This window comes from Brassica oleracea, chromosome C6, assembly GCF_000695525.1.
Source record: "Brassica oleracea var. oleracea cultivar TO1000 chromosome C6, BOL, whole genome shotgun sequence".
NCBI classification, from domain to species: domain Eukaryota; kingdom Viridiplantae; phylum Streptophyta; class Magnoliopsida; order Brassicales; family Brassicaceae; genus Brassica; species Brassica oleracea.
Genome location: NC_027753.1, coordinates 29,534,308 through 29,546,636, shown reverse-complemented (window position 1 = coordinate 29,546,636; position 12,329 = coordinate 29,534,308). Strand labels below are relative to the sequence as shown.

Sequence of the window (12,329 nt, the reverse complement as noted above, 5' to 3'; positions counted from 1 at the left end):
GGGTTGAGCTGTAATTTCACTAGGCTTTTAGGTTAGTTTTGCATTTGATTCAAGTTTGGGTATAAGTTTGGGGTTAAAATCAAGTTGTGGGTTAGTTTTGGCAAAAACCCCTCATAAAATTCCAAATTTTTTAATGTATTTTTATTACATGCGATTAATATTAGAGTAAACAACAATATAAATGGATTAGCAAAATTAGCAAGCGTCTTTAGAATTCTAGTTACAAAATTGGGGTATACAAGAACTGAAGTCATTTCAGACAACTTGATCTTAAAGTGGAGTTTGTTAAAAAAAATCTTAAAGTGGGAGTTAATTATATATGAAAGTAGATTTGCAAAAGAAAAGCTGTTTTCTTACTTCATGGAATGGTAAACAAGAGTACGAAAAACTGTAATGTGAAATCTGGTGACCTTTTACGGCCACAAGTGACAAGGCTCACAATACGAATATCTGAGGTTATAAAAGCCAACTCTTTCTCTCATCTTAGGCTCAAAGTAAGAGAGCAATTCCACTTAAACTTATTTGTATCTTTCTGAATAGAGATAGAGTGAGACAATGGGTGCTAGTACTTCTTCACCAACCCAGAGATTTTCGCTGAACGACCTCCGTTTCAGGAGGCCACATACACCTGGCGTCGAGTACGAGATTTCTCCTTACAAAGTTAGTCCCTTAATTGTGGAAATGAAGAAAAAGAACCAGTGGAAATCTCGGTTCAATGCTCTCAAAGACACAGACAAGCTGGTAACAGATTACTTAATGCGCTTTCTGATAAATCTAAATTGTAGCCACTTTTTCTTGAGACTTCTTGTGCTACAATGCAATGTTGGAGTTCGAACTGAGGCTCTCTTGATAAGATTCAAGACAGTTCTACCTCTTGAGCCAGTACAACTTACCATTTTATTTGGTTTAGTTTTGAGTACACTGTAACGCATATCCAATTTCATGTTCACATATATAGCTGGTGATCGAGTTCACGGCCAAATGGTGTGGACCATGTAAATCACTTGAGGCGAAGCTTGAAGAATTAGCGGCCAAGTACACTGATGTTGAGTTCGTGAAGATTGATGTCGATGTGCTAAAGGTTTTACTTGATCAATCCCTTTTTCTTTCATCTCTTTCTCAAAGTTTTAATTATATAACGGAAAAATTATTTTCTTCGAATTATAAAATAAAGTTCGATTGAAATGCAGAGCGTGTGGAAGGAGTACAACCTTCATGCTTTGCCTACGGTTGTATTCATGAAGAGAGGTCAAGAAGTAGACAGAGTTGTTGGTCTGAAGCTTGATGAGATAGAGGGAAAGCTCCACAAATACGCATACTCCTTTTGAAAAATATGAAGCTTTAAGAATCAATGTCTTATTATTCCGTTGAGATAGATTTCTCAAGATCTATGTGTAGCAAGAATTGAAAGAAGATATTCCTTTTTATTAATATTCAATAATAATGTCACGTCGTCTATATAGTGAGTCAATCTTCAACATATACACAAATGGTGAGATTTGTAGAGAAATCTATACTGATTCTATCTATGACATCTAAGAAGATGATACAGATATACTATTAGTTTATCATATTGAATCAAAACTAAACTAAATAAAATTAACAAAATTAATCATATTTTAAACTAATTATAACTCAAAAATAATTATTGTTCAATTTAGAGATATTGTTGCAATCCAATATATTAAAAAGTAATAACTGAGTCCATCAAATTATTTTACTTGAAATTACAATACTAAATAGGATAAAATATAAAATTATTTAAAATAATATTTGGCCTTGTATTATGTGGTTTAGTTTGTAGAGTAATTATAATCAAGTATGTTTAAGTTGATGATAAAAAGTATAGATTATAATAATCAACTTAGAGATATTACTGCAATTCACTATTAAAAAGTACTAACTGAACTGATCAAATTATTTTACGTGAAATTACAATACTAAATAAGATAAACTATAAACTATTTAAAATAATATGAAATTTAAGACTATGTGCCTTTGTATTATGTGTTCCCCGTTTAGTCTATAGAATTATAATCGAGCATGTTTAAGTTGATGACAAAAAAAAACATGGATTTTAGTAGTTAATGTACAAAATATTTTTATCTATTTTCCTAATGTAATCCTGAATCCATTAACAATTTTTGTTTCCTATTTTTTTCAAAGAACATGTATCAACTTATACAAAACTTTAAAAAATATATATATTTACAAGTTCAAAAGGACGAATCAAACTAAATGAAATCTAATAATGATTTTAGTTTTTAATTAATTAGAGCTAAGTTATTTTGGTTCAGTTTAAAATATATGCAGTTCTATATACCAAAAAATGAAAAAATTAACTGATCCAAACTATTATACATGAATCACATATATAATTAGAATAAATGATAATTAACATAATATTTTATTAATTTTCATATATATAAATTAAAAATGATTTCAAGGTTATAAACCATAAAGTATTTTTTGGTTAATATTTTTATAAAATTTATACCCATGCATACATGAGCACAGAAAAAAAACACCTAGTATAGAAGGGAAATTGATACAAATACCACATTCATAGTACTACTTTTCATGTTTACATTAAATACTTTTACCCTTGTTTTTAATAAAAAGTAAAAGATATTTATAATTATAGGGTTAACTAGTCTAGACTTATGGATATGGTAGGGTTTTTAGAATGTGAAATTTATGATTCTAATAAATATATAAATAAATACTTTAAAAAATAGTTTCAAACATAACTTTCGATTTTTTTTAAAAAAAATTTGAAAAACAAAATTTGAAAAAAACATGAAAAAAAATCAAAATTGTTTTATAAAATTTCAAATTTGAAAAAATATAATTCGAAACCTAAGGAAAATTATTTGTTCAGAACCTCTGTTGGGAATGCTCTAATACCGATTCCGTTAGAGTTTAAGAATATGAAATTCAAAATATGTTCAAATCAAGCAAAGAATCTATCATGTTTGTTAGCACTCTAGGATAACAAATCCAAAACATGTTTAAATTGAGCGTCGAATCTATTATGGTTATATAGTGCCTGCCTCCGTGCCATCATTCATTTAACCTTTTTTTTAAAAACCTTGTATGCTTTACACCATTTAATATTAAATAAGAAATCCAAAGGAGCTTTAACCAAAATAAACTAAATCAAAATATAGGCTAAGAGGGGAATCATATATTCTGGAGATTTGGAATTCTCCTTTCACAATTTGGAGTAAAAGTGGTCAAATACTTCTGACGCATCTCTTACTACGAGGAAAAAAACTGTGAAAATTTCACATGTTTTTTTTTCTCTTTAAAGGCAGTGAAGTTTCTCAGTATAGATATTAGATAGACATATTTCCTAAGTTCAAAAAGAAAATATTAGACACATTTTATTTTCCTATATTTATAAAACCAAATATATTCCTAATTTATTTTGGTCTCCAAACACTTTTCAACATATCATATAATTGCAATTTATTCAATGTATTTTTAGTACAGGTGATTAATATAAACAACACTTTAAATGGATTAGCAAAATTGGCAAGCATCTTTAGAATTTAGTTACCAATTTGGGGTCTTCAAGAACTCATTTCAGGCAATTTGATCTTAAATTGGGAGTTAATTATAAATAAATAAAAAACTGTTTGCTTACTTCATGGAATATTTTTGGGCGACCTATAACAACTTAAGAGCCAACAAAATTGTACTGTGAAATTTGGTGATCTCTTACGACCACTAGGGCCCACAACAAGAATATCTGAGGTTATAAAAGCCAACTCTTTCTCACATCAACTCAAAGTAGGAGAGCAATTCCACTTACAAATTATTTGCTACTTTCTGTAAGAGATAGAGCAAGACAATGGGTGCTAATACTTCTTCGCCAAAAGATAGACTTTCGCTGAGCGACCTCCGTGCCAGGAAGTCACAGACACCTTACAAAGTCAGTCCCTTTATCGTGGAAATGAAAAAAGAGAATCAGTGGAAATTTCAGTTAAATGCTCTCAAAGACACAAACAAGCTGGTAACATATTACTTAATGCGCTTTCTAATTAATCTAAATTATAGCCACTTTTTCTTGTGACTGAGGATCTTGATAAGATTCAAGACACTTCTACCTGTTGAACCAGTGCAACTGATCATTTTATTGGGTTTAGTTTGAGCATATCATAATGCATATCCAATTCGCATGTTCATACAGCTGGTGATCGAGTTCACGGCCAAATGGTGTGGACCATGTAAATTCCTTGAGCCGAAGCTTGAAGATTTAGCGGCTAAGTACACCGATGTTGAGTTTGTGAAAATTGATGTTGATGTGATAATGGTAATACTTATCAACTGTCTTTGCTTATCTCTTTCTCAAAGTCTAAAGAATATAACAAAAATATTTCAACAAAAATATTTTGCTTTGAGTTATAAATAACGTTTGATTGACATACAGAGTGTGTGGAAGGAGTACAACCTTTATACTTTTCCTGCGGTTATATTCATGAAGAGAGGACAAGAAGTAGACAGAGTTGTTGGTCTGAAGCTTGATGAGATAGAGCAAAAGCTCCACAAATACGCATATTCCTTTTGAAATATATGAAGCTTTTACTTGAATGCCAAACAAAGCTCCTCATGATTACCTTATGCCAAGAATAGTCTAGTGCTATGTATAACTAAATTTTTAAACCAAGATTCAGCAAAATAAAACCTAATTTGTGTGATGTAAAGGAATTGGAAATTGGATTTGCATGTACCCGCCTCGTGTAAAAATTTTATGACTAATTTGTATTACAGAATAATAAATATATCAGTATTAAAAAATTATATACTAATGGAATTAAACAGTTGACTTTTTGATGGAACTGAAATGACTTGATTAACTAAAATATGAGATTTATTTGTGTCGGACTGAAAGTTAAATTTTAAAATGGCTTGTGTTTGTGAGTTGAAGATTTTTTTAGCATAAACTTGAAAGTTGTGATTGTTTTGTCGATTTTCCCAAAGTACTTCATGTTATATATTTTCTAGTTTAGTATTTTTCGACAATGTTTGTTTAAGGATTATTATCGCCTTTTGAGTCTTTGACGACACTGCAGGATATTGTTTCTATCAGCTTTAGTCTTCAATAATGATGAAAAAATTGTGATGTTATTTTCATCCACTCCTATACTTAATTCGTTCGGTCTCTGTGACGCCATTTTGTATTATCGGAATTGCAACATCATATTTGACTAATAATCATCTTCTACATGCAGAATGGGGACGTTCCTCTGACGATTCATCGGAAATGGAATTTTTTTTTGCTTTGATAATGATTGGGTAAACAAGTTAGTTAGCAAAAACACACTAGTGGATCAGGCGCAATTTTGTTTTTCAAAAGGAAAATGAAATAATAGAAGAGTTCGTGAAGACCTTGCGCAATTATGCTTGAGCATTTTTAAAGTTTTTAATGATTGATAAACAAATCTTATAATAACAACATCATTCCTTGATGGCCAATGTTCACATATAAAAAAGGCTAAACTTGAAGAGTCGTATACAAAATAAACTTTAACCCAAATATTAGTTATTCTTGCATTTTCAGTTTAAATTTTTTTATTTTGTTAACTTAGTTAAAAAAACTTCTATTTGATTAGATTATAGAATTTTATGCATCTCCAATGTCATAGATTTCTATTTTTGTGAATTCAGTCATAAAGTGTTTATCGATATACTATTCAAATGTGGTTGTGTACACGATACATTATGTAAACAATAAATATCAACTATGTTATGACTTGAATAAGATTTTATATATATATATATATATATATATATATATATATATATATAAGTTTTAGCGTTAAATTTGGATTTTCAATTAGTTTTTATAGAATTTTTATAATCAATTTCGTAAAATAAGGTTACTATATTCAAATTATTATCAATTTTAGTTTTATTTACTGTTTGCTGAATTTTTGACCAAAATTATGTATATATAACCAATTTGATATTAGTTCAGAAAATATCTTTTAATTACTTTATTAAAATATAGAGTTTAATAAATTAATATTTTATTTTTCGATTACGTATATTTTGTAAACAATATCTCTCTTTCCAGCTTGAAAACGGAAAATTTTCATGTTTACCATTTTTATGGTACCATTATTCATGTTTACCACCATTAAATAGACATTTTCAAAAATACATTATTGAGTAAAAGACTCTTATACCTTTGTTCTCTAAATATATATAATAAATTATTATGGAGAATTATCATGTTTACCACTTTCTTAGTACCATTATTCATGTTTACCACCACTAAAAATACTTTTTCAAAAATATTTTTTTCATTAAGTGGCAAAAGACTCTTATACATTTGTTATATATATAATAAATAAATATTTAAATAATAAAATAATAAAATTATTTTATGGTCTTGAATTATAATTTTTTATAAATTTTTTTTTAGATTTTTTTTGGAGAAATTTTACTTTTACACTTTCTTTGGTATCACTTTTCTTATATGCATTCAGAAGGATGACATTTTCAGAAATACTTAAATCATCAATAGACAAAAGACGAAAATAACCCTCTCACAATTCTAATCGAGCGACGGCGACGAGATCGAGCGACGGCGACGCGATCGAGCGACGGCGACGCTATCGAGCGACGGCGACGCGATCAAGCGACGGCAACGGCGACGTGATCGAGCGACGGTGACGCGATCGAGCGACGGCGACGCGATCGAGCGACGGCGACGCGATCGAGCGACGGCGACGCGATCGAGTGACGGCGATGCGATCAAGTGTATTCTCTCTCACGAAGCATACGAGATCCAGACTCGAAACCTCAAAATGTCGAATCCTCAGCAAGAATCACAAGTTGTAAGTAATTTTCTCGGATTTTGTTATTTCAATCTAAGAGAAAGAGTTACTTATTAATAGTCGAATCTAAGAGAAATAGTTTCGATAGTGAACATCGATTTTTTGAAAATTTATAACCCTTCGTAAATCTAGGTTTCAAGTAATTTTATGATTTTATTACGAATACCACATAGGGTTGATTTTGACTTGATCTTTGAATAGATGCATATAAAAGAAAAGAGTTTCTGATAGTGAACATTGCATTAAAAAATTACAACCCTTTATAAATTTGGGTTTCAGTTACAGTCAATTTAAAAAAATTCCGATGCGACGATGACGATGATCCTCCTCTACTGTAAAATTGATTAGTGGTGGAGTTTATTTGCGACATTACGAAGAATGGCTATAAGTTGAAGCTATAGATTCTCTTCTTCTACAAACAATGATCAACGTCAGAGACGTTGTTTCGTATTATCATTATTTCCAAAGGGTGGACATAATATAAGATGATTCCATGATTTAGAGAAGTGTGCATAACTATTGTGTTGTATGACATTGCTGGAAAAACATGAATACACAAGAAATGATTTACAACTCTAATTCATAGCATTAAATTGAGAAAGATTGGATAACTATAGTTTATATATAATGATATCACCGAAATTTGTGTTGATAGATTGGATCGAAGAGCGAAAAACTAAGCATGTTCCTAGAGATTTTCTAAAAGAGCTAAATGATATGTCTCTGGAACTGTCTTAGAAGAGTTTAACACTAAGGTAACAAAGCTCAAATTTTTCTTTTTACTGTGAGCACTTCTTTGCACTCACCAATAGATTTTTTATTTGTTTCTCATCAGAGCATTCTAGAGAAGTAGTTATCAAGAGCTAGCTTCCCTAATGCAAGCTGCACCTGTTTTATCCATTTCTCCATCCTCAATCCATTCCTCCTTCGAGTGTTTAATATTCAACAAAACCAAAATGCTCATCACATATGCCAAGAAATACACCATTTAGTCGGATCCATCTTTCAATCTATTTATGTATTCTTCGATGGATCAATGTGTTTGCAAGAAGAAAGTATCTACAATGATTAATAAAGCTATTCATGTTTGTTTATAATGGTTAATAAAATCAATCATATAATTATATAAAACAGTTTTGTATATAAACCATTTATAATAGTTTATAAAACTTTTTATGAACCATTAATATTTATAAATTTTTATAGTTATCTCAAAAGTTTAATAAACACTTAAAATATTTATAAAACTATTTATAACGGTTTATAAAATCATTTATAAGAATTTATAAATCATTCATAAGAGTTTATAAATCTATTTATATGGAATTATAAAAAAATTATAAGAGTTTGATAATCTTCATAACACAATTTATAAGATGTAATAAATCATTTAGAATAATTTACAAATCCTTACAAAAATTTATAAGTAAATCTTTATAAAACTATTTATAAGTATTTATAATTTCCTATAAATCTTTGTAAATCATTATAATTATTTATGAATCATTAATAAGAAATAAAAAAAAAAATTATTTATAATGATTTATATAAAACCATTTACAAGATATTATGTATCATTAATAGGTAGTAATAATTGTCTTATAAGGGTTTGTAAAATATTAATAAGAGTTTATAAAATCGGTTGTAAGAGTTTATAATCTTTATAAATAAATTTATGAGTTTGTAAATATATTCATAAGGGTTTATAAATAAATGTATAAGGGTATATAAATAAATTTATAAGGGATTTTAAATATATCTATAAGAGTTTAGAAATTCTCATAAATTCATTTATACGAGAAAATAAAATCGCTAATATATAAGAGTTTATAAGTCAATGTTTAAGTATTTTTTGTTTACTGATTGATAAGGGTGGGTTTATGAATATTGATAGGGTGAATATCCAGTGTACTTAATGCTGGGCAGAATGAGTATAAGGAACTCAAAAATGATTTATAAACGTTTATAAACTGATTTATAATGGCTTACTACAAGTTAATTTTTCTAAAGTCCCTCAAATAGACAATCAACACAAAAATGCTTTGCAAAACATATACTTTTGCATCATTGGATGATGAGAAAAACTCTGTGAAAATTTTAATGCATTCAAACACAATCTTTTGTAAAACCATAAGACAAAATAACTATAATTCAAGTATCACTGTTATATTTTAAAATATCAACATGTAAGCACTTTATATTTTATCTGCCTTGAGTGCAAGCCAATATGAGCACCAACCAGCTTGAAATACCATTTACGAGTGCAAATATAGACTTCTTAAGAGCATCTAAAAGGATATATACACTGCAATCACCAAGAAAAATATTATGGTTCATGAAACCTCTCAAGAAGAATAATTCACGTACAAAAGAAGCAAAAAAAAAAAAATAGTGTCATGAATTATATGGTATACACTATCAAAGGTTTATTTTGATTGTCCACATAGCTTCGATGGTGTTTCCTCAATGCATTTCTAGTGTTCTTCGACTCATATACGGTTCCGGTTCCAAAGCATCATATTCACACACTGTTTTAGAATATATAAAAATATGCTCTTTGGCATATCACCAAAGGTCCTAAGATCATGTTAAATGCAACTGTAAGAGTAAATATACACAGATCTAGTCGCAGTTAACCATGAAACTACAAGATATTCACCAAATTAACAAACTTTCCCCATTTCTTCTTATTAAGGAACATCAATGGATAAAGTGAAGCAAGAGACACATACAAAACTAAGCATTCATCAGCAACCCAAAGATAAAAGCATCTCGCACTGAAACAACTACCAAACAAGCGGATATGTCTCATTTAGACTTACAAGTGGATAAAGAAGGGGTCTTTAGACCATAGTAAGATTCAACCTTTGAACCACCTCGTGATCCAAGAGAGTGTCTTTCAGAATTCTTTTGATTACTCTAAGCAGAAATCAAAAACGAAATCCAAAAGCTTGAGTGATTGTTTTTGCGGGATTTTGGTATAGATTCGAAAACTAAGTTGAATCGAGAAAGTAAGAAGGAGATTGAAACAGTGGAAGTGGAGCTTCCATGGAATTAATAAACACAATCGAGAAAACTTAATGGTCGTGGTTAGCCGTCTTCATTCATAAACACTATGTTCTTCATCGATAAATTTATAAGGTTTTATAAATTTTAGATTTGAAAACTTCATGAGAAAAACTTTGTCTCCCTTCCCAAAAACTGATCGATTTTGAAAAATCAAAGATGAAACTACAGAAAGAGACGAAAATCACCAACTATTATCCTCTCATCTTTGTTATGCGTTCGTGGTGAGAGATCGTCATGTTCTGTTCGTTTGAGTTTGTAGTCTTCGCCAAATCTCATCGGACGTCAGCGTCGCCGGAGAAATTGTTGGAGTCGTCGAATCTCGCAGGAAAAATCATCAGATTCGTCGAATCTCGCCGGAGAAATCGCCGAAGTCGTCAAATCTCGTCGTTCAATTTGGGAACTCTTTAAATCGTGGGAGAAAGACAATAGGTTTATGTTTGATTAGTTAAGGGTACAATGGTACTTCACCTATTAAAATTTTAGTGGTAAAGTTGGTTAAGGTATAGATGAAATGTAGTATTAGGAAAGTAGTATTTGTGACAAATTCCCATTTTTTCTTCTAATTTTCTTTTTGAAAATCGAAATTATTTTTGAAACTATTTAAGAAATATATATATTTTTAACTATTTATTTATATATTTATTAAAATCCTAAATTTCACATTCCAAAAGCTCTACCTCACCACTCAACTTCAAACTCTAAGTAAAGATTGGTTAATCCTAGGGTTATAAATGTCTTTTACTCTTCATTAAAATTGATGGTAAAAATGGTTAGTGTAAATATTAAAAGTTGTACTAGGAATGTTGTATTTTTGGCAATTTCTCTTTCTTTATATATTTATTAGAATCCTAAATTTCATATTCCAAAAACTTTTCTCCATCCATCAATTCTAAACCCTAAGTCTAGATTACTTAACTCTAGGGTTTTAAATGTCTTTTACTTTTCATTAAAAGTGAGGTTAAAAGTAATTAGTGTAAACATGAAAAATATTACTATGAATGTAGTATTTTTGCCAATTTCTCCTCTAAAATTGTATAGAGATATTTTTGTTTTCTGTTTTTAATATTTATTATTTCATTATTTATAAAGTATTATTTTATGTATTATTGTTTTTAGTTATGATTCATTTTCAGTTATCTTTTTTTTTTCCTTAATTTTTTTAATATTATTTTCTATTGTAATGAGATTAATTATCCATGTTATTTTGAATATAATGATTAACTAATTAAAAACAAAATAAATGCATTTAAAACTCATTTTATGTAATATTTGTATATTTATGATATTATTAACTGCAATTTAAATTTTATAAGTTTATGCTATAATAGTTTTAGAAATTATAAATTTAAATTAAGCAAAAAAAATTCTATCATGTTTGTTAGAGTTCTAGAAAAACGAATCCAAAACACTTTCAAAATTGAGCCGAGAATCTATTATAGTGATATTAATATGTTGTGTCTGCCTCCGTGCCATGAATATTCCAACATTCAGTTAACCTAAATTGATTTCCGTTTTAATAGCCATTCAACAAATTTACGTGTATGCTTTAAACCAAAATAATCAAAATCTTAGGCTAAGAACGGAATCATAATCTGGAGATTTGGAATTCTTATTTAACAATTTGCAGTAAAAAGAGTCAAATACTTCTGACGCGTCCCTTTTCCCTGTACGAGAACATAAAAGTAAGTCGCACTTGAGAACAAAATAAATGTTTTATGCACAAAATAATTCGCTAACCCTTGAGCTGTTGTGGAATCTTCTCAGTTTTTTTTGCACGTCAGTTAACTTTCTCGACATATTTTACTGCCTTAGTTTTTTTTTTTTTTTTTAATAACCGTGGTGTGATCTCAAAAATTTTCTATGTCCAATGACTAATCGCCACGAGGTCTGCAAGATCCGTCATCAAACTTTTTCCAACATATTATATAATTCCAATATATTCATTGCGAGTTTTTGGAAAAAAAAAAAAACTACGGGTCTGGCACGTCCGAGAACACCTCGTTCGGGTACATCCTCTTCATCATCTCAATCATTTGCTGGCAAAGGGGAGTCATGAAAATGGCTGGAATCCCGAGACTGGCTCCCCGTACCACCACGACCACGACGCTGTCGAGGCCGGGTCTGATCATCATGAGACCTGTAAATTAAAAAAAATATATATTTAATAAATACAGAAATATATAAATTAATTTTTTTTTAAAAAAAAAATCCCAAATAATTTAATCACAAAAAAAGATTTATAGATATTAAAAATATTTAATAAATATATAAAAATAGTTCTAATAAACAAAAAATAGTTTTAATAAATAAAAAATAGTTTAATAATTACAAAAAATAGTTTTAATAATATTAAAATATTTTACTAAATATAGAAATTTATATAATATATATATATATATATATATATATATT

At 29.1% G+C, this 12,329-nt stretch overlaps 2 protein-coding genes across 2 annotated transcripts; both read left to right on the top strand.

Moving 5' to 3' along the window:
* The first annotated feature begins 493 nt into the window (after window positions 1–493).
* LOC106299601 (thioredoxin H8-like) lies at window positions 494–1,459 on the top strand. Its single transcript, XM_013735664.1, has 3 exons — window positions 494–741; window positions 959–1,081; window positions 1,191–1,459. Exons 1-3 carry the CDS (start codon window positions 556–558, stop codon window positions 1,326–1,328), a joined length of 447 nt encoding a protein of 148 aa, XP_013591118.1. The 5' UTR covers window positions 494–555; the 3' UTR covers window positions 1,329–1,459.
* Window positions 1,460–3,856: 2,397 nt separating this feature from the next.
* LOC106299679 (thioredoxin H8-like) lies at window positions 3,857–4,602 on the top strand. The gene is made up of 3 exons (XM_013735732.1): window positions 3,857–4,018; window positions 4,196–4,318; window positions 4,436–4,602. Exons 1-3 carry the CDS (start codon window positions 3,857–3,859, stop codon window positions 4,571–4,573), a joined length of 423 nt encoding a protein of 140 aa, XP_013591186.1. The 3' UTR covers window positions 4,574–4,602.
* Window positions 4,603–12,329: the final 7,727 nt, after the last annotated feature.

Coding starts and splice junctions, on each gene's coding strand:
- LOC106299601 (XM_013735664.1), top strand. CDS start 556: ATGGGTGCTAGTACTTCTTCACCAACCCAGAGATTTTCGCTGAACGAC. Junction 742..958: donor TCAAAGACACAGACAAGCTG/GTAACAGATTAC, acceptor TCACATATATAG/CTGGTGATCGAGTTCACGGC. Junction 1,082..1,190: donor TTGATGTCGATGTGCTAAAG/GTTTTACTTGAT, acceptor ATTGAAATGCAG/AGCGTGTGGAAGGAGTACAA.
- LOC106299679 (XM_013735732.1), top strand. CDS start 3,857: ATGGGTGCTAATACTTCTTCGCCAAAAGATAGACTTTCGCTGAGCGAC. Junction 4,019..4,195: donor TCAAAGACACAAACAAGCTG/GTAACATATTAC, acceptor ATGTTCATACAG/CTGGTGATCGAGTTCACGGC. Junction 4,319..4,435: donor TTGATGTTGATGTGATAATG/GTAATACTTATC, acceptor ATTGACATACAG/AGTGTGTGGAAGGAGTACAA.